Source organism: Vulpes vulpes, chromosome 9 (genome assembly GCF_048418805.1).
Source record: "Vulpes vulpes isolate BD-2025 chromosome 9, VulVul3, whole genome shotgun sequence".
NCBI classification, from domain to species: domain Eukaryota; kingdom Metazoa; phylum Chordata; class Mammalia; order Carnivora; family Canidae; genus Vulpes; species Vulpes vulpes.
Window position 1 is genome coordinate 99,928,897 of NC_132788.1, and position 27,612 is coordinate 99,956,508.

A 27,612-nucleotide genomic window follows, 5' to 3' on the forward strand; every position below is an offset into this window, starting at 1 on the left:
ATGGGGGCGGGGGGTGGGGCTCGGCTGTGTTAGAAGGGGCCCCGGGGACTGTCGCCGCTACCCCGGCGTCGGACGTGTCGGACAGCTGCCTGACTCCTCGGGTGCAGTGTTCGCTGCCACCATGAGCTACACAGGTGGGCCCGCAGGGTAGGGGTTGGGCTTCGGCGGGGGAAGGACAGGGACGCGCCAGAGCCACAGCGGGCTCGCCCTCACCTCCCCCGGGGCCCGGACGCTGCCCTCTCTGCGGTCACAAAATGGCGCCGCGGGCCCGTCGCCTCTGGTTCCCCCGGCTCACGCCTTGGCGCCTCAGTTCTCTGCGCTCCTGGCCTCGCGTCCCGGCCCGCGGCTGCCCGAGGTCCTGCCCTCTGGCGCCTGTGTCCGAGGGCCCCGCCTGCGCACCTGCGTTCTCTGCGCGCATCGCCTCCCCGCTTGGCCCGGCCTCGGACCTAGACGCCCCAGGTCGCCGTTGTTCAGGCCTCAGCCCGACACAGGGGTCAGAGGGCTGGGCCGCCGTCGCCATTGCCGCAGCCTCCCCCGCGCAGTTTCCCTGCGGAATGCGTGGCTGCCCGCCCCCCGGCCCCTTTGTCTGCCCTAGGCCGGGAGAGGCGCCGGGCGAGGAGCGGAGGATCCGAGGGGCCGAGCGTGAGCCCTGCGAGGAATGACCGGCCTCCCCATTAATTCATTCACCATCTGTCGCAGTCATGGTGTCAGGTGCTGAACAGGCGCGGAGACATGGACAGGAAATCCTCTAGCAGCTTAGGGGCGGACCTTAGCAGGGAAACCAATGAACGTAGGATGTATTCCCCGGCGATCTGACGCCGAGGGGCTTGCTCAGGGGCAGTGGTGGGGTGGGGGTGAGTGGGATCCACGTATAAAGGTGACGTTTGAGTCAGAGACCTGAGTGGGATGAAGGGGGTAAGGTATCTAACCCGCGAGGCCATCGACATACAGGCCCAGGAGCAGAAACCGTCTGGTTAGATCAGCTAGCGAGGCCAGTGGGATTTGAGCAAAGGGGAAGGTGGGTGATGAGATCAAAGAGGGGGCCCTGGGCTATGCTTGGACGCTTGTGGGGGAATTTGAAAGCACGCCTGCGTCTGCCTTGGCAGTAACACAGGAAGCTTCTCAGCCCGGGGCCATAGACGAGGCCTCCCCATTTGACGGGAGAATTAGGCTTGAGCAGGTATGGTTGCCGGGTTACCTACATTCTGCTTGGAATGTTGGGGTCTGACAATGGAACTGGAGCCTTTGGGGCTGTTCCTTAGGCTGCTTTATGTTGGCCTCAGCAGGGAAGTGATGCCAGGCCTCCCTCCTCTGGCCCCCAGGTGAGGAGCTTGGCAAGAATCCTAGTTTTTCAAGGAGCCATCCCTTAGGCCGGTGGTTCTCAACCAAGGGTGATTCTTCCCTCCACCTCCGCCCCCCAGTACATTTGGCAACGTTTGGAGATGTTTCTAATTGTCACCTCTGGGAGTGGAGTTGCTACCATCATCCAGTGGATAGAGGCCAGAAATACTGCTAAACATCCTCTAATGCACAGGGCAGCCCCCACCACAAATAAATTATCCAGCCCAGAATATCAGTAGTACCAAAGTTGGACAACCTTGCCCCAGTCTTTCTGTAGCTTTCTGGTTCAGGAGGAAAGTCACTAGGGTAGTCGCTGACATCTCTGGAATTGAGATGTAACCCTTTTCACCAAGTCTTAGTGAGCACTGGAAGATAGTTCTTTGGTTTCAGGAGCAGAACTGCTGGGGAGAAAAAAAAACAACAACAACAATAGAAGGTGAATGGTTGGGTGCTATAGAGTAGCTTAATAATGGAGAATTTATATTTATGGACAAGGAGACTGAGTTAGTGGCCAGATCTGAATTTCAACTCCAGACCTGTAGGCTCTAATTCTTGGTTTGCTGAGGGAGCCATGATAATGAGGTAATGATTACTTTTTCCTTGATCTTAATCAACTGAAAACCACAGCAGCTTTATATTGTCTTTCCCTTTTAAGAAGCAGACCACTAAAGAAAAAAAAAATTTAAGTCACATTTCACTGTTTGCTTTGTATGTTGTTGGGTTTGTTTGTTTGTTTGTTTTAAGATTTATTTGACAGAGAAAGAAAGCACAAGCAAGGGGAGCAGGAGCAGAGGGAGAGGGAGAAGCAAGCTCCCCGCAGAGCAGGGAGCCCAATGCAGGGCTCTGTCTCAGGACCCTGGGATCATGACCTGAGCTGAAGGCTGACATTTAACTAACTGAGCCACCAGGCGTCCCTTAAGTCACATTTCAAACAATTTGCCTTTAAGAAGGAGTTCTGAAAAAAAGAAAAAAAGAAAAATAAAAAAAAAAAGGAGTTCTGGAGGCCTTGAAGCAAATGTTACCATTATTATTAAGCATGGGAGGTGATTAAAATAAGTAATTTTTTCAATAACTTGTCCAGCTTTTGAACCCAGTCACTTTATGTGTACTCGGGGAAGGGGACTCCATCTCTGACACCACGGGGAAGGATGGGAGCAATAGAAAAACAGGACAGAAAAATCTAAAATCAGGCCCTCAGATGCTACCAAACCTTTTATAAGAACATTGATTTCACAGTTTTGTGTGTGTGTGTGTGTAGGTAATGTGTAAGTAGTTTAGCTGAATGGTTTGGCTTGGGATGTCTCGTGCGGTTACATTTTGGATGTCAGTTGGGACTGTAGTTATCTGAAGGCTTGATGGAGGCTTAAAGGATCCATCTCCAAGATGACTCTTAAGTCACATGGCTGGCAGGTTGATGCTAGTAGCTTTGGGTTCCTAACCATGTGGGCTTGCAGGTCCTTACAGCATGGTGGCTGGTTGTCCCCAGAGTGGATGATCTAATAGAGAGCAAGGCAGAAGCCTTAAAAGTCCTACTGAGTTATTTCTGCAATCTTATTGGTTACACTGCTACCTCTGTTAGTTTGGGAAGGGACAGCAATTTCAGGAGGCAAGAATGAGTAGAAGCCATCTTGGAGGCTGGTTACCACCAAATGGTAGAGGTTGGAGTCAACCTAACCTCATTCCAGTTGTCCTCTAGTTTTTAGTCATTTTAGCCATTTCTTCAAAGGATTCCCTTTCAAAAAAAAAAAAAAAGAAGAAGAAAATGGAGAAGTTTTCTGTATTTTTGAGTGAAAAGATGTCACAGTCTTTCAGACTAAGAGGGAAGGAGGGATCATGATGTGTAATTATCATAAATCCATGGTGTAATTATAGGGGCAAACACTTATTTTATTTTTTCACCCAGAGCTGATCAGGCTGGTAAATCAAACCAAAAAGAGAAGGATTCATGAACCAGACAAGAATTTATTCACAATTGAAGCATAACTTCCTGTTCTAGAGATAGACAGTATTGTGGAACAAAATGTTAACATGGAAAGGACAGAACTAGAGCAGAGGTTGCCATTGATCTCTGAAGGTTTAGTGGATTGTCTTTCTTTTTTCTCAGGGAAGAACGAGGGCCCCCCTCAATAGACCTAGATCTCTTGCTCTGTAGCTCTTCTGTTGTGTTCCAGTTAGTATTCCTGGCAGGGTGTGGTGGTTCCAGCTGCAGCCGCAAACGTGTATAAGCCAGGTTACCTAAAGGCTGGAGCCATTTTGCTGGTGGCTGTGTTACTGAACAAACAGGTTTCCGGAAGCTAGTTGAGCAAACAGTGGAGAAGGTAGGTGTAGGGTACAGATTTTTACACTGTTGGGCCTCCCCAAAGTGAATCATCCAAAGCATGCATTCAGTATTTCGGATGCGGACCTCTTGGGAAGGTCCTGGGTCCCTTAGGGAGTCCATTATAATGTACCCTCTTTAATTAGGGAAGGTAAAAAAGGTTAGTGTGGGTACTTTTATCTTCCTCCTTCCCCAGTGCCTCAGTCTCTGATCCCTCCTCTGGGAAGTAAAGACAGTGTGCCTCTGCTGTTCTTTACTTGAAACCCTTGGAGCTGGGTATATTTTGGAATTCTAGCTTGAGAGGGCATTCCACAACACCCCCACTGGGGTCTAGGGCAGTAATTAAATGCATTATTTAATTAAATGCATTATTTCTATACCATGTTGGGTAAAGAAAAATCCTAATGTCCTCACAGGTTACTTTTGCCCCACAATGAGTGTTGGCACCACATATGAGGAGAACACTTGGTTTTCAGACCTTTTTGGACTTGGGAATTACAGGGTAAGGGATCTTGGCCCTGTCCCCTTTGTTGGCTGTGTTGAGGATGAAGTAAAATAATGCAGATAAAGCTCTTAGCACCCTGCAGGGGAAACACCTGTTCAGTGTTGGCTGCTGTTATGGTCATCTTTGTTGCTGTGGTCCTAAGAGAGGAGCTAGAGAGACTGTCAACATGTGAATGCCTACCCCAGGAGAGGCACTTGGTGTATACTTTTGTTGAAAAAAAGCATTAAAGGCACTGGCTTTAATTTTTAGGTCATGAATTGAATCTGATGAGAATAAGCAAATAATTGCCTCTTACGGTATGTAGTTTCAGTGCTAAGGGTAAATCATTTAAAATATTTGTAAATGTAATTTTATTTTTTTTAAGGTTTTTTATTTATTTATTCATGAGAGACACAGAGAGGGAGAGGGAGAAGCAAGCTCCACACAGGGAGCCTGACTAGGGACTCAATTCCCCGACTCCAGGATCACACCCTGGGCTGAAGGCAGTGCTAAACCACTGAGCCACCCGGCTGCCCTGTAAATGCACTTTTAAGGAGAGTGTACTTGATGGGATAAGCACTGGGTGTTATTCTGTATGTTGGTAAATTGAACACCAATAAAAAATAAAATTATTATAAAAAAAATATATAGTGTCAGGATTCATCATTTAAGAGCAAAAGTTTCTGATAGAGGTTCAAGTTTTCCTTACTTGGTACCAATTCATTTTAAATTGAGAAATAGTTTTGAGAATTGAGAAAATAGGAAATAATATGCATACTATGTATAATATTTGTTCGGTGAAAACCTGCTCACCCCCAAGTAATTGCTTTCGAGAGGTAATCGTAATGTACACGGTTTTTGTGAGAAAACTAAAAAATACAAAGCAGTTTCAGTTTCAGATTTGGGGGAAGGGAAGGGGTATTATTTGCCCTAACATTGTTCGGAACCAACTTCCATCCTTGTTTGAATTGGAGGCCACTCACCTTTCTGTCATTTGATATAAGTATTTTCCTCATTTAACTGAATAATTTGGGTACTCATTTATTGAAACTGAATATTGATTTAAAATGTATGAACATTTTTATCCAGGTCTTCTAATGTGGCAAGTTAAATATAGCCTGTCTTTTAATTGGCTAATATGTTCTGGAGGTATAATTAAAGTGTTGAGAAGCTGTAGTTCTTGGAGGCTTTCCATTGAGGGGAGGGACTGCCAGCCAGTTTACACTGAAGGGCAGTCTTAGGTCATCTCCATGTGGCTTGTTTTGGGAAATTAACCACACTGTGCATATATTTAGGCTTTGTCCAGGGATCTGAAACCACTTTGCAGTCGACCTACTCAGACACGAGCGCTCAGCCCACCTGTGATTATGGTAAGTGTGGGTCCCCGGGGAACCAGAGGGTGAATACTCTGCCTTCTAGTGGCAGAGCAAGCTGGTATCTTAGTTGCCTTTGACTTTGCTCTCACTGTCTGCTGGTCCAAATGCAATCTTAAAGACAGCGGTGTGGTGGACCAGTGGAATGGCTAGTACTTCCCTTGGAGGCAGTAATGGGAAAGATGTCTGCTTACTGAGCAAGCTGGAGTTCTTGGAACTGTAAATGATTGATTCCTTTGATCCTGGAACATCTTGTTGGAAGTGCATATGGTCTGTGACAAAGGTCTGGCCTCAGAAAATCCCCTTGAGGGCCTGGGAAGGAGAGTGGCCAATCAAAGTCCAGAGGATTGGTCTGAGCAGAAACCAAGCCATCAATTTAGCTTCTACTGTGTGGGACCTGTAAGTAAGAGAGGCTACCTCCCTGGGTCTAGCAGGGTTTTTAGAGACCATCAGTCAGACCATCTCAAGCCAGTGGGCTTCTCACACAGGATAGAGGGGAAATGTCCAATTGATTTTTCAGTCACGGTCAGATGCATTAAATCTTTAACTCAGAAGTAGCCACTCGACAGAATCCATAGATGTTCTCTTGGTATGTTCTGGCAACCTCTAACCGCCTGCCAATAAATGCTAGTCTTTCTGTGATCTGTGACCATGTAGTCTGTGACCTCATGAAGAGCCCTCTTTGGAATTAATAAGGATAACACTTTGCTTGCTCAGATGGAGAATTTGTTGTACTACTAGGGTCTGGGGAGAGACTGAGCCTACACCATGGCATTATCTCAGGAGTCGTTGAATAAATGGTTGTAAGCTTCCTGAAGTATTTGCAACTAGTCCCAGGGGGAGAAGGAGACTTAAAATGTTCTGAAATTGAGTAAGAAGGTATCCGATACTTCCTAAACAAGTAGAAACTTGGTGTGTATGGCTTCCCTATCCTGCCCTGTCTGCCTCATCCCTTCTAACCAAACTGTAGTCCCAGATTACACAGCTTTTTTGTATTCTTTTCCCTCTGGTTTACATAGTCTGGGCAGGAACATTTTAGCAGATGTGCCATTTGCAAATCTTTTCTCACAGCCTGTAGCTTGTCTATTCTCATCAGTAGTATCTTTCAAAGAACACAAGTTCTTCATTTTGAAGACGTCTTATTTATCAATCTTTTTTTTCTTTTTAGTATATGGTAATTTGGGGGTCACATCTAAGAAATTTTTGCCTGACTCCAGGTCACCAAGATTGTCTTCTGAGTTTTCTTTCAGGTGCCTCCTAGTTTTATGTTTTTTTTTGTTTTGTTTTTTTTGTTTTTTAGTTTTATGTTTTACATCTGTTCTGTGATCCATTTTGAGTTAGTATCTCTATAGAGTGTGCAGTATAGGTCAATGTTCTTTTTTCAGCTTGGTTGAAAATCAGTTTGAACTGTATATGGGGCGGTCTGATTTTGGACTCTAATTCTGGTCACCTGTGTATCTGAATGTCCTCCAGTACCAGCCCATCTTGATTACTACATAATGAGTCATGAAGTCAGTTAATTGAAGTTCTCCAGCTTTATTCTTTTTCCAGAATTGACTTGGATATTTTAGTTCCCCTTTTTTTGGCATATAAATTTTTAGAATCAGTTTGTCAATTTCTGTAAGAATTCCTGCTGAGATTTTGAGTCCAGTGGCCTTGAATCTATAGATTTGTTTGGAAGAATTAACATACTAACGATATTAAGTTTTCTGATCCATCAATACAATGTCATTCAATTTATTTTTATTTTTTAATTTTTTAAAAAAGATTTTATTTATTCATGAGAGACAGAGAGAGAGAGAGAGAGAGAGAGAGAGAGGCAGAGACACAGGCAGAGGGAGAAGCAAGCTCCATGCAGGGAGCCTGATGCAGGACTTGATCCCGGGACTCCAGGATCACACCCTGGGCAGAAGGCAGGCACTAAACTGCTGAGCCACCCAGGGATCCCCTATTTTTAAGTTTTTTAAAAGGTTTTATTTATTTGAGAAAGACAGAGACAGGGATAGAGAGAGCACAAGTGGGAAGGAGGGGGAGAATCAGACTCCCCACTGAGCAGGAAGCCAGATGTGGGACTCGATCCCAGGCCCCTGGGATCATGATCACAGTGCTCAACCAACTGAGCCACCCAGGCATCCCGGGTTTTTTTTTTTTTTTTTTTTAAGCTTTTGTTTATTTATTCATGAGAGACCCAGAAAGAGAGAGGCAGAGACATAGAGGGAAAAGTAGGCTCCATGCAGGGAGCCCGATGTGGGACTTGATCCTGGTACTCCAGGATCACGCCCTGAGCCAAAGGCAGATGGGCTCAACCGCTGAACCACCCAGGCATCCCCTGGGTTGATTTTTTTTTTTTTTTTAGGTTTTTTTTTTTTTTTTTTTAAGTTTTATTTACTTATGATAGTCACAGAGAGAGAGAGAGAGAGAGAGAGAGAGAGAGAGAGAGGGGCAGAGACACAGGCAGAGGGAGAAGCAGGCTCCATGCACCGGGAGCCCGATGTGGGATTCGATCCTGGGTCTCCAGGATCGCGCCCTGGGCCAAAGGCAGGCGCCAAACCGCTGCGCCACCCAGGGATCCCGATTTTCCATATATATATATATCTACTAATAAACCTTGCTAAGCTTGATTATTCTTGTAACTCGTAGAGTTGTGGGGTTTTTTTTTTTTTTGTTGTTGTTGTTGTTTTTTATGTAGGTGGTAATCTGAAAGAGTAAAGACAATTTTATATTTTTTATATTTCCTTCTGGCTTAAATTATAAGAGCAATATAACAACTTTTTCCCCCAATATAACAACATTTAAATAACATTTTGGGAAACAGTCAACTGTGATCCCACCATTTTAATACTTTTGTCAGCATTCCTGGTTTAAGTAGTTGAATAATTTAAAGGTAGATAGAATTGTGTATCCTGATTTATTTGCCTACGGCTAGAAGCATTTCCTTGTACTACAGAGGCTTAATGGATTATTTTTTGATGCCTTTATGAAGTATGTCACTGAGAAGGTAGATTATAATTTCCTTGAAGTTGGATGTTTACATTGTTTTATATTTTTGTTCTATACCTTTTGTTTGCTGTGACCATCTACTTTTCTCTTCTTCTGTTGTCTTTCTCTTATTAGAAAAAAAATATGTCTCGGGCAGCCCGGGTGGCTCAGCAGCTTAGTGCCGCCTTCAGCCCAGGGCCTGATCCTGGAGACCTGGGATCTAGTCCCGTGTCAGGCTCCCTGCATGGAGCCTGCTCCTCCCTCTGCCTCTCTCTCTCTCTCTTCCCCCTGCCCCCCCCCCCTAACAAATAAATAGAATCTATTTAAAAATATATATATATGTCCCTAAAATTCCTATGTCAACACTAGTCTCATCCCCCTCTGAAGGTGAAAGTGAGCTCTGTTGTTCTGTTGGAAGGGGCCCATCTTGGGACTCCCCAGGCCTCATAGTGTAGACAAAAATTTCCCCTTGAAGGGACCTGGCTGGGAAACTCTTCCAGGAGTCTGGGTTCTTCTGGACATAGCAGCCAGCACATAGAGAGTGCTTTCCAAGTCCTGTTTCAAGACCATCACCTACCTGTCCCCTTGCCTGTCCTTGTGTTTATAGAGTTTAGCACCCATTCCTGCTTCTTTCTTTGTGCCTCCTTGCTCTGTTCTGGCAGATTTTTGGCAGCTAAAGCCCTGGAGGACTGTATATAGGCCTCATGAGCACAGCCCAGCAGCTCTGCCTTTGCTTCCCTCTCCTGTTTACTTTTGAATAGCTAGTGCCCACTGTCCTGGTGCAGACATCCATGTGACCAGGCTCTTGTTAGCTGCCAGGGCTGTGTGTGTAGTATTCCCTGGTCTCTGCCAGCCTCTCTTCTCACCTGTCAGAACTCCTTTGCCTCTCCTCCCTTACGTGGCTGCTGCTGCTGGCTGTCCTTTGCCGCTTTCTAGTTAGAAGCGTCTCTAATAGATGGTGCTCCAGGCTTGAGAATTGCCCAGTACCACCAGCCTCTGCTTTTGTGTGCTCAGGATGACAATTGCTGAATAAATGAACCAATGAGAAGCCTCCGCTTTGATTTCCCAACCAAGAGGAGTTTTGCTCTGTGAGCTCTCTGGTGCATGAAATGTAATGGTCATTGAAGTTTCCACCTCCTCATTCTGTTCATGTGCTAGATCGAGGAGGAACCAAGTGTAGGACCTCAGCCTGGCCCTATTGTCCATCTTTTCAAGTTTATACACTCCTGCTCTTCTGTGGCTGGACTCTGCCGTTCATTATGCTGCCCTCTCACTGAGCTTTGATCTCTGCCCTGGGATGAGCAGGTCCTGTGTGTCTGCGGGGTAGAGACAATACAGAATAAGAGACAACTCTGGAATCTCACTGGAGATTAGAACTGGGAGAGTTCTGGTGGACTCCCCTGGAGGAACCATGTTTGCTTGAGTTGAAATGCCCACTTGGCTTTGCAGTTCGTCAGTTCTTGATGGCTTTGTGTTCCTGAAGGAATGAATTTTTTTCTTATGTGCTGTGATAAAATCCAGAGCATATTTAATCTATGTTCCAGATTGTTTTCTCAAGATGGGAATTGTCCTTACCTCTGTGGGTGTGTTTCAGCATAGCACACACATGAGATCCAAGGGTTTGGTGGCCTTGCCTGTTAAGTAGGGAACTAGGATGGTCAGTTTCTCTGTGATGGCTTTTTTTGGGTGATATGAGTGACACGGTTTTCAGAGTAGATGTGGGCTCTGTGCTGTACTTCTTGTACGCAGTCTGTGTGAGGCACCAGAACCCATTCTCCTCGTCCTCTGATTGGTGGTTAGCGGGAAGTGGGGGTAATCTAATTCTGGCTCCTCAGGGGAGGAGTATGAGAGCCAAATTCCTCAGCTGGCAGTGTTGGCAAGGGAAGGCCCCTTTAGTAGCAGATGGTCAGAGCCACAGAAGTTCGAGCACCAGGGCAGGGCAGGGCAGGGCCTGGGTCATCTATGGAGTGCTCTTAAGCTCAAGGCTTCTCAGGGGAGGTTCGCTCTTCTGTCACCAGTCAGATACTGGGAATCATAGCCTTCATTTGTACTTGAATTAAGCTTTTGTATTATAATCAATTGTAGGTGTAATTGAGCTTTTACTTTTTATAGGATATGGAACTTGGAACTCTGGGACTAACAGAGGCAAGTATTCCCATGATTATTGTTCTCTCCCTTGGGATTGGACTGGTTGTGTGTTTTCTGCCACTGCTTGGCTTGCCCAGAGCATATTGGGAGGTGCCTTTGGGGGCCCCGGTTACTCTGGGGCCAGCTACTCTTTGACAGGAGGTTCTGTGGTTAGGACCCCACTCAGCCTCCGGTGGCTAGGGTCCCCAGCTTGTCTCTGTGACAGCAGATGTTCTTGTTTCTCTGTTTGTCTCTCTACCTCTGCCTCTCCTCTCCCTGTCCCTGCCATCTCTGTCCGTCTGTCTCTGTGTTTCTCCTTGCAGGCTACGAGAACTATGGCTATGGCTATGGCTATGGCCAGGATAACACCACCAACTATGGGTATGGTATGGCCACTTCAAACTCTTGGGAAATGCCTAGCTCTGACACAAATGCAAACCCTAGTGCTGCGAGTAGCGCCAGTGCCGATTCCGTTTTGTCCAGAATTAACCAGCGCTTAGATATGGTGCCACACTTGGAGACAGACATGATACAAGGAGGCATGTACGGCTCAGGTGGAGAAAGGTGAGTGGGTGTCTGCCCAGGGGCTGAGGCTTTGCTGGCACGCTTGCTGCCTGCTGGCACCTCCCTCTCTGACCTGCCTCCTGTGTCTGCTGCCTTTCCCCTCGCTTTGCTGCTGGGGGCTCCTAAAGACTGCTCAGGGTCTGCTATGCTTCCCTTCTTTGGCCTGGGCCCCCTCCCTGCCCTTTGCAATTGCCTGCTGTCCAGTCTCCCCCCAGCTTATAGGGGGAAGAACAAGTTCCAACTGGGCCGGCTTCACTATGTCCTCTGAATGGCTCTACTCAGGACCAGACCGTTAAGTGGCCCCTCCCTCTGGAGACAGCCATTTGGAGTTCCCATGAGACTTTGTATCCCACACAGTGTTGGGACAGGACAGATTGGCCTGGGCATGAAACAGGATGATGAGCCTTTGGGGCTGACCACAGCAAGCTGGGCTATCCCCACATAAGAGAGAAAATTTGGACATTTCCAGGCCACTCTTCTGAGCTTGACGAATGTGTGCCTGTTGGGCCTCAAAAGCACCTTTGTGAGGAACTCTTGTCCTCATTCTTGAAGCACAAGAGGTCACACTCTTGCCTGAAGGCACCCAGGAATAGCTGGTGGAGCTGGGCCTGCCACCTAGATCTACCTTATTCCACAGCATCATGCTGTGGGCATTTGTTTGTCACTGTCTAAACTAGTACTGGCTCAGAAGTCCTTGTGCCCTAGTGAGAGGTTTCAGTGAGGATAGCACAAGGTGGTGTGGAGCAGTCTAATGGCTCTAGCTGACAGATGAAAAGAGAGCAGAGAGTAAGGATGAGTCAAGCCAGGCACTGCTGGGTTCAGATGAGGTCCTAGGGCCACTGGGGGGGCAGAGGCTGCCAAAGGAACTTGTATGCATTGACACTGTAGCAAGTAAAAAGGTAGGGATCCCCAGACATACCTCATGCTTGGCAGCCACTGCACTCAAAGCTGAGGCTACTTAAGGCAGGAGGGGCTTGGCTTCTTGGCTTTTGGCTCAGTGGCTGTGTGGACCCTGTCGCTGCTGGTGCCAGTTGCCTGTGTACCTTCTTGCCATAGCCTAGAACTGGGGAGCAGGGGTGAGGGAGGGAGTGACAACTAGGTAGTGCTAGCTACTTCTCCCACAACTGCTGGCACTTCTTGGCTGCCCGGCTTTGCCAGGAGGGGCCCCTATGCCTGTAAGATGTGTGGGTTTAGGGACTAGGGGTATGTGGGCTGCGTCCACAGTTAGAAGAGCTTTCTGCAGTGCTCTCTTTCTCCTGGGAGGGAAGTTTGGCCTGCCTTTCCAGTTGCTATGGAGGGTTCAATGTGATAGAGCTTTTTCTCTAGTCCCTGGGCAAACTCAGTGACTTTCCTGGGAAGCACTCTGCAGTTTGTTTCCCTTCGCCTGTTGGGTGGTGAAGTCCTTTGGGAGATTCGAAGTTCCCTCAGCCAAAAGGGATGAGACCAGCACAGGGTTTCTTGTGGGCATCATTATCCCTGTTGGACAAGCATTTGTATGCTTGACTGCCCATATGCCACAGGACAGCTGGGGTGCTTGGCTCTGCCCCTGAGGAATAGCCTTGAGCATTTTGGCTACCACAGATATGTACATACTTCCGAAGGGCTGAGGCTGATGCGCTCTGAGACCTTCTCCACCCTATTGTCAGTTTTTCTTTGAGTCCCCTAGCTGGTGCAGAGGCTCCTGAGAGGCCTTTTTATTGGCATTCCTGAACATTAAGCGTCTCTGACAGGGTGGTGTAGGTGCTGGAGTACGACTTCCTGTCCCCAGAACTGGGAGCTTTGGGGATAGACAGGAACAGTAGGCTCCACCCAAGGGTAGTGGAACCTGAGGGCGTCCCTGATGCTTGCCACCTGCTTCTGCAGATATGATTCCTATGAGGCCTGTGACTCGAGGGCCATTCTGAGCGAGCGCGACCTATACCGGTCAGGCTACGACTATGGCGAACTTGACCCTGAGATGGAAATGGCCTACGAGGGCCAGTACGATGCCTACCGTGACCAGTTCCGCATGCGTGGCAGCGACACCTTTGGCCCACGGGCTCAGGGCTGGGCCCGGGACTCCAGGAGTGGCCGGCCGATGGCCTCGGGCTATGGGCGCATGTGGGAAGACCCCATGGGGGCCCGGGGCCAGTGCATGCCTGGTGCCTCCCGGCTGCCCTCCCTCTTCTCTCAGAACATCATCCCTGAGTACAGCATGTTCCAGGGCATGCGTGGCGGGGGCACCTTCCCAGGTGGCTCCCGCTTTGGCTTCGGGTTTGGCAATGGCATGAAGCAGATGAGGCGGACCTGGAAGACCTGGACCACAGCCGACTTCCGGGTGAGTGGAGGAGACCTCTCATCCCTCCTGGCCCCTGAGTGGGTGGAGCAAGAGGCATGGAGCCACCTGCCCTGACCCAGCTCCCTCTTTCCAACCCCAGACCAAGAAGAAGAAGAGAAAGCAGTGCGGCAGTCCTGATGAGCCAGACAGTAAAGCCACCCGGACGGACTGCTCAGATAATAGTGATTCAGACAATGGTGAGCTGGGCAGTAGGCTGCTGCTTCCCGCCCCCTACCCCATGGGGCTCCCAGGCTGAGCTTGTCTCCTCTTCTTTTCCAGATGAGGGCACTGAGGGGGAAGCCGCAGAGGGCACTGAAGGCACTGAAGCTGTGGAGAAGGGCTCCAGAGCAGTAAGTGGCTGGGCTCCTCCATGTGTTGCCAGTGGGCGGGGCCTGGGGAGGAGGGTAGGCTGGCTGAGCCCCTATGCCACAGAGCAGGGTGCTCCCCAGGAGCCATGGGCCATCCTGGTCATGCACATGTACCCAGCACAGGGAGGTGGAGGTCTGGTGGAAACAGTACAGGCTGCAAGCAGGCCACCCAGCTGGAAGCCAGGTTTCTTTCCCGGAAAATGGTAGAATGAACCCCCTACGTGAGGGCTGCTGGTGAAGGGGGGGGAGGCTCTTGGCCCAGTGCCTGGCACTTAGCAGGGCCTTATCATTCAGAGCCATTATAAACAACTATAAACACTTTAATGTGGGGTTTTTCAAATGGTATCCTAGGAAGGAGAAGACGAAGAGGGAAAAGAAGAAGGCAAAGAAGAAGGCAAAGAGGATGCAGAAAAGGGTAAGTCTTCTGAGTGGCCTGGGTGCTGGGGAGGCTCTTCCATGCGCTCCCAGTTGGAGGGACCCAGCTGAGGGCAGGGCTGAGACAGAAATGTAGCCAGTATGGGCCCTCCCTTGTGGGGCTGGGCAGGTGCTGGCAGGGGGCTTCTGTTCCTCTGCCCCCTTCCCATCCCCACTACCTCCACCATTCTTCACAGACAGGCTATGAGTGGCATTGGCCCCTGCCTAGCACATTGGTTTTACCTTCTGGTGGGGGCAGCAAGCAAAAGAGTTGGCGGGAAGCACAGGCATCCTCCTTGCCCTCAGGGCCTTCAGTAGTGCACACTTCCAAGTACTCGGTGGCTGGTGTCCAAGCTGGGACCCTCACAGTTTTTACGGCTCTGGTTTGCGTGTCCTCTCCCTTAGTGCTTCTTCAGCCCCTGTTGGGAGTCCGTGTCCCCCTACCTGAGTGATGAGCGCCAGCAGGTACCTAACAGTAAATCCAGCCTCAGCCCACTGTTGCCGCGGTGCGCCGTGGGGGGTGGGCTAAGCTTTGTGAGCTTTGGGTTCTTTACCTCTGCGGGCTGCACGTAGGCCTCAGCCATGGCCTCTCTGCATCCCGCTACCTGGCCCCTCTGAACCTGTGCCAGTGTCCCCTCCAAGACGGCTTCTGTTTACCTTCCAGCCTCCCTGTGGCCCACAGCAGAGTATGGGTGTTCTGGAGAGCGGTGGGGTCAGCCTGTTCCTCTCCTCTTCAGGACCTAGGCTCAAAATGGCCCAGGCCAGGGTGCCCAGCCCTGCTCATGGCCAGAGTCCTTGTTCAGACGGCTGCTTGCAGAATGGACTGTCTGGTGTAGAAGGCGGGTGATCCAGCCAGAGGCCCCAGGGCCTGCCCCGACCTGGTGGAACCAAGCCAGTGACTGTGCTCCTCCTCTGTTTTCACAGGGGCCCTGAGCATCCAGGATGATAGTGGCCAGATCAAGCGCAAGTTGCAGGCAGGCAAGAAGAGCCAGGACAAGCAGAAAAAGCGGCAGAGAGACCGCATGGTAGAAAGGTAACCAGCTTCCCTCCACTCCTTTGCCTCTGCCTCGCTCTGGGGCTGCCGCCTGGAGAGCAGGGCCATAGCTCTGCCGCCTCGCCGCCCTCTGGCCTCCCTCGGGAGCTGCCACCTGCTCGGCCGTGCATGGACCCTGCTTCCCGCCAGGCCCAGCTCCCAAGGCCTGACTCTTCCCCGCCCCACTGCGGCCGCCTGGCGACCGCTAGCGTCTTTGACCTGAGACCCGACTGCTCGGCACCGTTGCCCAGAAGCTCCAGCGCTAGGTCACTCGGCGCACGAGCCCCGAGGTGCACTGGGGGCCTGATGCCCCTGCGGGAGGGGGCCAACTCATCAGAGACTCAAGGTCCAAGGCGCCTGTGCCACCCCAGCTAGCTGCCAAGAGGCCGCCGCCGCGCCCAGGAGAGATGGCAGCACCTGTGGGCTGTGGCAGCCTCGGGCCTGCCCTCTGCCCTGCCCGCCGGCCCTGTCAGGCCGGGCCTGTCTGCGGCTGAGCCCTTCACGCCCCTTGGTCGGGTCTGTCTGCCCTCAGGGCTCCCGCACTGGCGCTTGCCTCCTCCTCCTCCGCCTCAGACTCTTGCTCTTGCTGGACCTTCCTCAGCCTCGCCGGCGCCCGGCCCCTGGGCTCTCCAGACAAAGCTGACCCCGTGGCCCAGATAAGGACGTCCGGCAGAGGTAGGGACCCGCCCCGAGGCCTCGGTGGCGGCTGGCCTCCTCCGCCCCTTGCCACGGCGGCCTGCTCCAGCCCAGGCCCCAGACCCCGGGCTTCTGCTGTGGACACCAGGCCCAGACAGAGCACCTCGCTCAGGTGACTCCAGGCTGCCCTCTGGCAGGCCAGGCGGGCGTCCTCCTTCCAGCTCAGACTGGTCTCTTCTTGGAAGAGGAAGATGAGGCAGCAGGAGCCCAGGCCTGCTTGCCTCCCATCCCTCCCGACACCACCCCCAAGCATTCTGAGCAGAGGATGGGCTGGGCCTTTCGGTCCCCCAGACCCAGAAGGAAGATGCAGCACCTTTTCGGGCCCTGCCTCGGGACTGCGTACTCCACTCTGCACCTCAGGGCCACCTGGCTCACGCCAGGGCATCCTTCCTTCCGGTCCCCAGCTGGGCCAAATGCACACGCTCGTGCCCAGCCTTGGTAGAGAGGCCCACCGGCAGCCTTCCAGCGACTCCTTGCCTGTGGCAGCAGCTGCTGCCTCAGGTTTCAGCCTCCTGTCTGGGAAGGAAGCGTTCCTCCCATGTCCCCCACGTTGCAGTAACTGCAGCCTGCAGACTTTCTGTCCCTCTGCTCCCAGCCCCACTGGTCCTAGCCTGTCCCCCTGCCGGGACCGCACTTCAGAGGCCCGTGAGCAAGGCCTGTTTCAGGGCTCGCAGCTGGGTTGGGTGAGGCAGCAGCACTGCTCCCTGGGACCATCGAGGCCTCAGCCCCGCATTTCTTTCCTGTGGCAGGATCCAGTTTGTGTGTTCTCTCTGCAAATACCGGACCTTCTATGAGGAGGAGATGACCAGCCACCTCGATAGCAAGTTCCATAAGGAGCACTTTAAATATGTAGGCACCAAGCTCCCCAGGCAGACGGCTGACTTTCTGCAGGTGAGCCTTGGCACAGCAGCATGGCTGCTCTGAGCTGCTCAGAACCCTAGGAACACAGAGCAGCTGCATAAACCTCGGTATCTTCGGCAGGAATATGTCGCCAATAAGACCAAGAAGACAGAGGAACTCCGGAAAACCGTGGAGGACCTTGATGGTCTGATCCAGCAGATCTACAGAGACCAGGATCTTACCCAAGGTGAGTAGGTTCCATTCCACTCCAAGCAGGCAGAGACTCAGCCTGCCCTCCTCTGGTTTTCAGAGTGGGGTCACGACACCCCTCTGTTCCCCCAGGGAGGGTCAGTGAGAACAGCCTCAGGCCCACGTGGAAATGGCAGGGTGAGGTGAGGAGCTGGTCTGGTGGTTTCCCTAAACTGCTGGGTCTGTCTCAGGCACCTGGAACTCGTGGTGACCCTCCTTCTCCCCCCTGCAGAAATTGCCATGGAGCATTTTGTGAAGAAGGTAGAGGCAGCCCACTGTGCAGCCTGTGACCTCTTCATTCCCATGCAGTTTGGGATCATCCAGAAGCACCTCAAGACCATGGATCACAACCGGAACCGCAGGGTGAGTGGCCACCAGTGTCCTTCTACCATCCTGTGGATTGACTTGGGAAGGTCCTGGGGTTATGACCTCTGCCCATGAGGTACTGCAGGAGATATGGTGGGGCAGGCCGACATAGACATTTCTGACAGTGTATTCAGTGCAGGTACAGGGCGAGGGGAGGGAAATGGGAACTCTGCCTGGGAGACGGTGGCATTAGAATTGGATCTTAAGGCTGTGAGATACGGGAACTTCTGTGTTGTGCATAGGAGCCACTAGCCAAATAGGTTCAGAAACCCAACAAGAATTATACAGTGTGAGTGTTGCTAGAGGAGGGGTTCATGGGGCCTGGGCTGAAGGGCTGGGCTCAGTCCTGTTAGCAGTTTTTTAAGCCGAGCACTAAGGGGATTAGAGCTGATATGGCACCTGGTGTGGAGTGAGATGGGTAGTGGCAGGAAGCGCACAAGGCACTGCTGCAGTACCAAGATACAGGAGGGCCCTCACTTTGGGAGTGATGAGAAAGGCTGGACAGAGGGTCTGTTTAAGGAAGTGACCAGGAGACCAGGAGTCTGGGATGTCTCAGGCTTCTGGCTTGGGGACCTAGGTGGACAGAGCAGCTGCTAAGATAAGGGGGTAGGGATATGGTACAGGGAAAGGAGCAAGCCTGGCAAGAAGATGAACAAACTCGGTTGCATTTTCCAGTGTATCCTCAATGCCTAGCAAAGAAGCCAGGGAAGGTGTGTTTTGATTGAGGGGTGACCCACTAGGCTGAAGGTGGCTGTTAGAGGTCTACTCGGGGTGGACGGGCTGGGCAGTAGAGCTGAGAGGTCCAGGACCAGATCTAGGCCTGGAGAGGCTTGACTGCCATGACCCTGAAGGAGGTGGAGGGGATTTATGTGCAGATTATAGCAGTCTGGGGAGCGTAGTTGAAATAGCATTTTTCACCCTTTGTCCATGGCCATCAAATTCATCTCTGATCTTAGTGCACTGATTGTCAACAGTGGGAAATCTTGTGGGGATCTTGCCAACACCAGTTTCTGGAACTAGGAGCTGATAAACGGGGTAGGAATAGAGCAGACTGCAGAGGATGGATGGTGCATGGTATCAAAATGTGGAAAATCAGGTGAAATGAGTGATAGCCAGTAAAACATAAATTCAAAATTGATCCTAGAAAAAGTTTGAAAAAAGAAAAAGCCATAGCTGTTAATAGAGGGATTCCTTAGGTGACAAAAGACAGAAGATACTTGCAAGTTAGAAAGCACCGGAAGTTATTAGTTTACAGAGATTTGAGTACAATTTAAATACTGTATTTTTAAAGATTCCAGACTATAGATATGAATGGAAAGCTTCTAATTATTTTTTTCGGTCACCATTTGAGATATAATTTATAGCATATAGTTCACCCATTTAAGCCATACAGTGCAGTAGTTTTTAGTATATTAGTTGTGCAGCTATCACCACAATCAATTATAAAACATTTTTATCACTTCAGAGAAACCCGTGCCCTTTAGCTATCACTCCCCAACTCCTGCCCCATGCTTCCCCTACCTTAGGCAACCACTAACCAGTTGTTTGTCTCTGCATATTTGCTCATTCTGAGCATTTCACATAAATGGAGTCACATAATACGTGGTCTCTTCTATAATCAGCTTCTTCCACTCAGCATGTTTCCAAGGTTCATCCAGGTAACATGTGTCAGAACTTCATTCCTTTGTATGGCCTAATCTTACACTCTTGCATGGATATACCATGTTTGGTCTAGCAGTTTATTAGTTTAGGCATTTGGATTGTTTTCATCTTTTGGCTATTGTGAATTATGCTATTATAAGCATTTGAATGTGTACAAGTTTTTGTGTGGGCATATGTTTTTATTTCTCTTGGGTACCAGTCTAGGTGTTGTCTGGATCCAGTAGTAACTCTGTTTAACTGCCTGAGCGTCTGGACTGTTTTATATTCCCATCAGCAGTAGTGTGCAGATTCCGACTTCTCCACACCTCTCTAGCATTGATTTTATGACTTTCTCATTCTAGCCTTCTTAGTGGGTATGAAGTGGTATCCACTGTTTATTTTTTATTTGAATTTCCCTAATGACCATGATGTTCAGCATCTTTTAATGGGTTTGTTGGCCATTTGTCTGTGTCCTTGGAGTTGGAGAAATGTCTATTAAGATCCTGTATTTGTTTTTTAATTGTATGGTCTTTTTGAGTTAAAGAGTTTTTTTATATGTTTTAGGGGTACCTGGCTGGCTCAGTCTGTTAAGTGTCCAACTCCTGATCTGGTTTCAGCTCAGGTCATGATCTCAGTTGTGAGATCAAGCTCTGAGTTGGGCTCCATGTTCAGTGGGAGTCTGCTTGAGATTGTCTCCTCTCTCTTTCCCTTCCCCTTTCTGCCCCTCCCGCCATGCACACATGCTTGTGCATTCTCTTTCTTCCTCTCCTAAATAAATAAAATCTTGAAAACAAGTTTTTTGTGTATTCTAGACACAAATCCCTTATCAGATCTATGATTTACAAACATTTTCTCCCAATCTGTGGGTTGATTTCTCACCTTCTTGATGTGTCTACAGTACAAAAGTTTCATTGTGATAAAGTCCAGTTTATTTCGTTTGTTAGCTTGTGCTTGGGGTGCCATCGCTGAGAATCCATTGTTAAATCCAGGGTCACAAAGATTTATCCTTGTGTTTCTCCTAAGAGTTTTATAAGTTTTAGCTCTTTTAATTTGGATCTTTTGAGCTCTTTTTTTTTTTTTTTTAAATCCAGTTTGACTCTCTTTTGATTGGATCACTTGTCCATTCACATTTAACGTTATTACTGAGATTGTTGGATTTACATCTCTTGTTCTCTTCCCTCTTTACTGTTTTAATTTTCTAGTGTAACATTTTAATTTCCTTAATGTTTTGTGTACGCGTGCGCACACACGCACTACATTTTTGGGCATTATTTTCTGAGTGGTTTCTCTAGACCTTACCTTACATATATTAACTTCTCAGAATCTTCTTCAGATTTAACAACTTATTTGCAGTGGGATTGAGTTATTCCTATATACCTCTCTTTACATAGGAGGTTTTTGTGTTATTACTGCTACAATTTTTATCTGTATGTGTTATAATCCCAATAACAAAAAGGCAATAGTATAATACAGGATCATAACTACTTTATGTAATTTTATATCTTTTAAGGAAGCTGACAGAAGAAAGAGCAATTTTATATTCCTAGCTTCTAGCTTCTGTTATCTTAGCCTTCTTATTTCTCATTTTTGGTTCTCTTCATTTGGGTTTTTCCTGTGGATTTAAGTTATCACCTGTATTCATTTCCTTATCAGTTCAATACAGCTATAGTCCCCCCACCTTTGTGCTGTTATTGGCAAACATGTTATATTTCTATGTTATAGGCCAAACAGTACAAGAGTGTGTGTGTGTGTATTGCTCTGTACAACTTCCTTTAAGTCAGTTAAGAAGACTGGCAAAGAACTGCATATATATAGTGTCTCTTTTATAATTACCTTTGTTGTCTTTCACATGGATTCACATTACTGTCTGGCATTACTTGTTTTTAGCCTGAAGAACTTCCTTTGGTATTTCTTACAAGGTATGGAAGCATACTCTCTCAGGTATTCTTTTTTTTTTTTTTTTTTTTTTAACATTTTATTTATTTGTTCATGAGAGACACACAGAGAGAGAGAGAGAGAGAGAGGCAGAGACAGAGGCAGAGGGAGAAGCAGGCTCCGTGCAGGGAGCCTGATGTGGGACTCGATTCCCCAGACTCCAGAATCAGGCCCTGGGCTGAAGGCAGTGCTAAACCGCTGAGCCACCCGGGCTGCCCTCTCTCAGGTATTCTTGATTGTGGAATGTTATTTATTTCACCTCATTTTTGAAAGATAGCTTTGCTAGGCATAGAAGTCTTGGTGACACTTTTTCTTTAAAGACTTTATTTGAAAGAGAACACAAGCAGGGGGAACAGCAGAGGGCGAGGGAGAAGCATGCTCCCTACTGAGCTCCATCCCTGGACCCCAGGATGATCTGAGCTAAAGGCAGATGCTTAACCAGCTGAGCTACCCAGGCACCCCGAATGTTGTAAATAAGTTATTTTGCTGCTTTCTGGCCTTGTTTCTCATAAGGAGCCAAACTTTAGCCTTATTGGGATTCCCTTTTAAGTGATGATTCATTTTTCTTTTGATGTTTTCAAGATTTTTCCCTTGTCTTTGGCTTTTAGCATTATGATAAGTCTTTTTGTGTATCTCTTTGTATTTATTTTACTTGGAGTTTGTTGAGCTTGTTGGATCTCTAGGTTAGACTTATTCATCAGATTTAGCAAGTTTGTATGTATTTTTTCTTCATATATTTTTTTTTCTGCATCTTGTTCCTCTTCTGGTGTTACCATTATGCATATGTCGGGTCATCTAGTGATGTCCCAAGGTTATCTGAGAATATTTTTCTTCCTTTGCTCTGTTTTTCAGATCATATCTCTACCAATCTATAGATTCTCAAATTCTTCTGCCAGTTCAAATCTACCATCAACCCCATCTAGTGCATTTTTCATTTCAGTTGTACTTTCTAGCTCCAAGACTTACTTATTTTTGTTTTTTATAATTTGTCTTTTTACTGATATTCTGTATTTGATGAAAAAGTGTCATGATCATGCCTTTTCCTTCTTTCCACCCCAGTCTTATTCCTGTATTTGTTTGTCTAGTCAAATTATTTTTTTGAAGTCTCTTTCATCCCTACAATGTGAAGCCTTTGCTAGGGTGCCTTGGAAGAGGAAGCCATGGGCAAGGCAAGTGCACAGCCAGCCTGGGATAACAGTGGTTTTGAGAAGGTTCTCTTTTTCTTTTCCAGACTACACTTAAACTATTATAAACTGCATAAATTGTTGGCTGATTGCTGTCTTGTTTTCAGCAATGCCTTGAGGCATTAAATTGCTCTCTAATCTGATCCAATCAATTAAATCCAGTCTCTTTTTATAGGATTATTTTTGAGGTCATTGTTTAAGAGTTCTGAGCCCTGGAGGCTCTTAGCTGTTTTACTGGTCTCTGGTAAGGAGGGCAGCTGATGGTTTAGTTTATGTTGGTATCAAATCTACTAGTCTTCTTTTAATTGGCTTTCCCCACACCCTCTACTGCTTTGAGAGAGCCCTCTGTTTTGAACTTCCTTACATTCTTTCGAATAAAGTGAGTTCTTCTGGAAAGATTTAGAAGCTCACTTTTAAGGCTTGTGCCTGGGTAAAACCTAAGCCTGTGCTCTGGAGCTGGGCTGGGGACTATAGAATGCTTATTCCTGAGCATCTGCTGCTTTAGGAGATATTCGGGAGAGGGGTCATTAGCTATCCTCCGATCTTGGTTTGGTTTGCCTCTCCCAAGGCATGAGACCTCTGCTTTATGAATAAGCCAGAGCAAGAGCAGTATGAAACCTGGTATTCTCAGCAAAGTCTCCATTCCAGAAGTCTGGGGACAGGAGAAAAGAAGGGAACCCCCACCTCCGAGCTGAACCTTCCTAGAACCTAGCTTTAGCAGCAGGTAGCTAGGGGCTAGATGAGAACTGCTGAACCCTTCCATCCTTCTGGGAAGAGTCGGAGCCCTGTATTCTTGCTGCAACATCTGGAATGGGGTTTCCATCACTGAGCTGGGGAAGGCAGGGAAGCAACAGGTCATATTTTAACCACAACTCACAATCTTTACTGAGTTTTAGTAGCTTTTCCTTGCTCAGTGTTTCTTCATTTGCTGTATGTCCTTAGGACCTTTTCCCTTGACTTTAAAGGGTTGTGTTCTTCTATAGTCTTTATCAGTTTCACCAGGGAGCAGGTCCATGTAGCTTCTCAAGTTGTCATACTGGAAGTCTATCTTCTGTTGTGTTTTAAGGAAGATTTTTTTTTTAACCTTAGTTCCAATAATCGGATAAGGATAATGCCAAAATGAAACCATACATTTTGGGACGCCTGGGTGGTTTCAACTGTTGAGTGTCTGCCTTTGGCTCAGGGCATGAACCCGGAGTCCCGGGATCAAGTCCCACATCGGGCTCCTTGCATGGAGCCTGCTTCTCCCTCTGCTTGTGTCTGCCTGTCTCTCCCTCTCTCTCATAAATAAATAAATAAGAACTTAAAAAAGAAACAAAGAAACCATACATTCTATTATTAAAGAATAAAAGTGCTAAGTAGGGGTGTTTGGCTGGCTCCATTGAGCTTGTAATTCTTGATCTCGGGGTTGAGTTCAAACTCCATGTTGGGTGTAGAGGTTACTTATAAGTAAAACTTTTAGGGATGCCTGGGTGGCTCAGCGGTTAGGTGTCTGCCTTTGGCTCAGGTCATGATCACAGGGTCCTGGAATAGAGCCCTGCATTGGGCTCCCTGCTCAGCAGGGAATCTGCTTCTCTCTCTTCCTCTGCCTCTGGCTTGTGTGCACTCACACTCTCTCTCTCTCAAATAAATAAGTAAAATCTTAAAAAAAAAAAAAAAAAAAGAAAGAAAGAAAGAAAGAAAGAAAGAAAAATTAGCAACAGTATTTGTATGAAATGCTAGAAAAGAAACTTTATATGCAAATTATATTCTTAGAAGAGCTGAATGATTCCAACAAAATGGTGTTAATAACAGAATTTGATAAAGGGTGGAATTCAAGATAATAACCAGAAAGCAATAGCTTCCATTCTGGTAATAACCCAGTTAGAAATGAAAATGGGGGAAAATATACTCACAAATAACCACAAAGTATATAAAATAACTAGGACTATAGATTTAAGAAGAAAGGTATGGGATCTTAAACTCCAAGGATAGGAAACAAGACTTCAATGAATAAAGGAATATATAGTGTGCTTCATAGAGACTTAATAGCAGAGCAAAACAAACACTACATCTCCTCATATTAATGTGGATAGTTCATGGGGGTTCCCATCATACTCTGGGGAGGAGGACTGGAGAAATTGATTTAAAGTTTATGTTGTAGAATTATTATTTTAAAGATTTTATTTATTCATGAGAGACACAGGGAGAGAGGCAGAGACACAGACAGAGGGAGAAGCAGGATCCATGCAGGAAGCCTGATGTGGGACTCGATCCCAGGTCTCTAGGATCAGGCCCTGGGTCAAAGGTGGCACTAAACCACTGAGCCACCTGGGCGCCCTGTGTTGTAGAACTAAAAGTCTAACAACAGTCCAGAAAATTATAGAAAGAGTGATAGTTGAGTTTAAGGAATTGGCTTAGCAGATAAAATATTTCTTCAAAGCCACTGCAATTAAAAACGAAGAGCGATACTGGCATAGTAATACAGTGGTGGAACCAGAATAGAGTCTAATGAAGGTTCCCAGTATGTTTTGGAACTTAGTAATTATCAAAGTCAGCACAGGTTCCTTATCTGAAACCTTAGGATGATCACTAACATCCCTAGGTGGGACCTGGGAAGGTGACTTATAGTTGAACCATCAGTAATGCCTCAAATGACTTATATAGTGGTATAAATAAAGATGGCTCAAAAACACAATGGAGTTTTAGGGGAAAACTTTTTCCTTCTGGATTTCAGATTTGTGGAGAAGGGATTATTATAGACCTGTATGTCAATTTAATGGAGAAACCGGTTTATCTCACAAATTTCTGAACAAGAAAGCTGGACCTTTAATCTCCTGCAATATATTTAAATTCCAGAAATAATAAATGTGAAAAATAAAAGAGCAAAATTTAGATTGTTTACCTTGAGGTTGCAGAAAGCCTTCCTGAGCAAGCCAGGAAACCCAGAGGTCGTGGAGAAGATGACCTCCTAGAAATGCTGGGCAGGTGGCCCCATGTGCGTATCAGATCTCTCAGATTCGCTGGTGGGCAGGGAAATGCCACAAGAGGATGCATACATTATTTTCTTTCCTTCAACTGCAAAAGTACCCAACAGTGGGAACATCTGATGCTGCTGAGGAGGCAAAAGGATAAGTACATTGTTTTAATACAGGTGGAGGAAGCCCGACTTACTACTACAACGTACTACAACTTTTTTGCAGAGTACTGAGACACCATCACTTTGGGGAACCTGTTGGGTAGCACTAACATGGAAGTATTTAAGTTTATTCTGGTGGCGTTTGGTTCTTGTAGCAAAAATCTGGAAACCCTGTAAGTGGGCTTCCCTTGGGAGTTGCATGTACATCTTTGCTGACAGGATCATGTGTTGGCAAGTGATGAGCTGCAGACAAAATGATCTGACCTAGCATCCTAATTGTGCATCTTTAACTTGTTTCATTTTGAGCATGTATGAGGACTATCCCTATTTTCCCCAAATAGTAAAGAAAATGAGTAAAGAAAAAGTGAAGGTGGGGAAACAGAATAGAAACGGCAAGTGAGAGGATGATATAAAGAGCTGGCTGGGATGCGGCAGTAGGGTTCCTGGGGGTGGGGCTCCCCCATGCCAACAGAAATAGCCTTCATCTTCCAGCTTGTGGCTTTATATATACATTATCTTCATACTGACAAAAGTGAGATTTGTCTGTACTTCCACCATTGAGGAAAACCACTTAGCATTTCAGTGTAAATCCTTCCAGACAAAAAACTCTGGCATGCTATGCATACTGCCTTTCTCAGCACACAGAGGGAGATAAGCCCTATTTTTTAAAATAAGATTTTATTTGAGAGCGCATGCACCATTGGTGGGGAGGAGCAGATATAGAGGGAGACTCCCTGCCGAGCACAAAGTCCCACATGGGTCAAGATCCCAGGATCATGACCTGAGCTGAAGTCAGATGTTTAACTGAGCCACCCAGGGGTCCCAGAAATGAGCCCTATTTTAAGGACTGCATGGTGTTCTTTTGAATGTATGATTTATTTAACTACACAGAACTTTTAGGTGTTTTCCAGTTTTTCTGCAACTATGTGCATGAATGTTTCCAAGTCTTAGGATAGATTCTTATTCTTGTAAAGAATTAGTGAGACAAATTTTTGAGACAAACTTAATTTTGATACATTTTATCAAACTGCTTTCCAGAAAGTTAACAGTTGACCTTGTCACCGTCAGGGTAGGACCCCTCTCTTCACCCTTGCCATTTAGGGTATAATTCTTCATCCTCGGAATTCTTGGGTTAAAAGGAGGTATTTCACTTAAATGTACTCTTTGACATTTGTATTCCAGATCATATCCTCCCTGTTGATTCTAAAGAGTTCTTTGCGTATGGGCAGTTGGCTTCTTGATAATAGGTTGCAACTTTGGCTTTTAGTAGGTTTCCTAATTTGTTCACTGTTTGTAGTTTTTATGTAAGCACATCAGATTTCTGCTGTACAGCTGTAAAGACATATGTCTTTAATCAATTACATACAGTACGTATGGTGTGGAAGAATGGAGCATTCGAGCAAAGATCAGATCAGGTCTTAGCTCCGTGCTTGTAGAGTGGCCCTACGCTTGTACCCAAGGTACACTTGTACACCTACATCACGTGGTTAGAGTGCTTGGCTGTGCTGAGCCCAGGGGTTTGGGAGGGCTCCGCAGATCTAGTGGGGTGTGGGAGGGGGGCTTTCTGGCGCCCAGAGCAGCCTCTCCAGCCCTGCCTGCCTTGCCTGCAGCTCATGATGGAGCAGTCCAAGAAGTCCTCGCTCATGGTAGCCCGCAGCATCCTCAACAACAAAATCATCAGCAAGAAGCTGGAGCGCTATCTGAAGGTGAGGTGCCCCGGCCCCTGGCCCCCGGCCTCCGGCTCCCACGGGTCCTCGCTCCCTTCAGTGTCCGCTTCCCTCCCCACAGGGTGAGAACCCGTTCACCGATAGCCCCGAGGAAGAGAAGGAACAGGAGGAGGCCGAGGGCGGCGCCCTGGACGAGGGCGCCCTGGTCGAAGCGGCAGGGGGCGCGGAGGGTGCAGAGGGCGCGCCGGCGCAGCCCCCCGTGCCCCCGGAGCCGGCCCCCGGGGCCGCGTCTCCGCCACCGCCACCGCCCCCCGAGGAGGAGGAGGAGGCCGTGCCCCTGCTGGGCGGGGCGCTTCAGCGCCAGATCCGCGGTATTCCGGGCCTCGACGTGGAGGCCGACGACGAGGAGGAGGAGGGTGGCGGGGGCGCACCGTAACCCGGGCCCCGGGCGGGCAGGACCCGCGTGCCCAAGGCTGGAAGCTGAGCCTAATAAAGCTCTTCCCGTCCCATCTCTTTCTCCTTCGTTTGTTGGTATGCGGCACCATCGGCATAGGAAGGAATGGCGTGCGCCTGCGCGCGGGGCCCGGGGGAGGGTGGGG

At 47.9% G+C, this 27,612-nt stretch overlaps 1 protein-coding gene across 3 annotated transcripts; it reads left to right on the top strand.

Moving 5' to 3' along the window:
* On the top strand, nucleotides 1-27,522 carry AKAP8L (A-kinase anchoring protein 8 like). 3 transcript variants are annotated; one of them, XM_025989752.2, is made up of 15 exons: nucleotides 16-134; nucleotides 5,438-5,512; nucleotides 10,607-10,639; nucleotides 10,945-11,002; nucleotides 11,105-11,185; nucleotides 13,049-13,502; nucleotides 13,603-13,699; nucleotides 13,782-13,852; nucleotides 14,222-14,285; nucleotides 15,209-15,317; nucleotides 16,763-16,904; nucleotides 16,995-17,100; nucleotides 17,335-17,465; nucleotides 26,957-27,052; nucleotides 27,135-27,522. In XM_025989752.2, the coding sequence occupies exons 1-15, from the start codon at nucleotides 122-124 to the stop codon at nucleotides 27,447-27,449; spliced, it is 1,845 nt and encodes a 614-aa protein (XP_025845537.1). In that variant the 5' UTR covers nucleotides 16-121; the 3' UTR covers nucleotides 27,450-27,522. The 3 variants fall into 3 exon arrangements, 2 of the variants coding, with proteins under 2 accessions (XP_025845536.1, XP_025845537.1); XM_025989751.2 differs by having other exon boundaries at nucleotides 1-134; nucleotides 10,945-11,185; XR_011994460.1 differs by lacking the exons at nucleotides 26,957-27,052; nucleotides 27,135-27,522 and adding an exon at nucleotides 23,791-23,921 and having other exon boundaries at nucleotides 1-134; nucleotides 10,945-11,185; nucleotides 17,335-19,855.
* The last annotated feature ends 90 nt before the right edge of the window (nucleotides 27,523-27,612 follow it).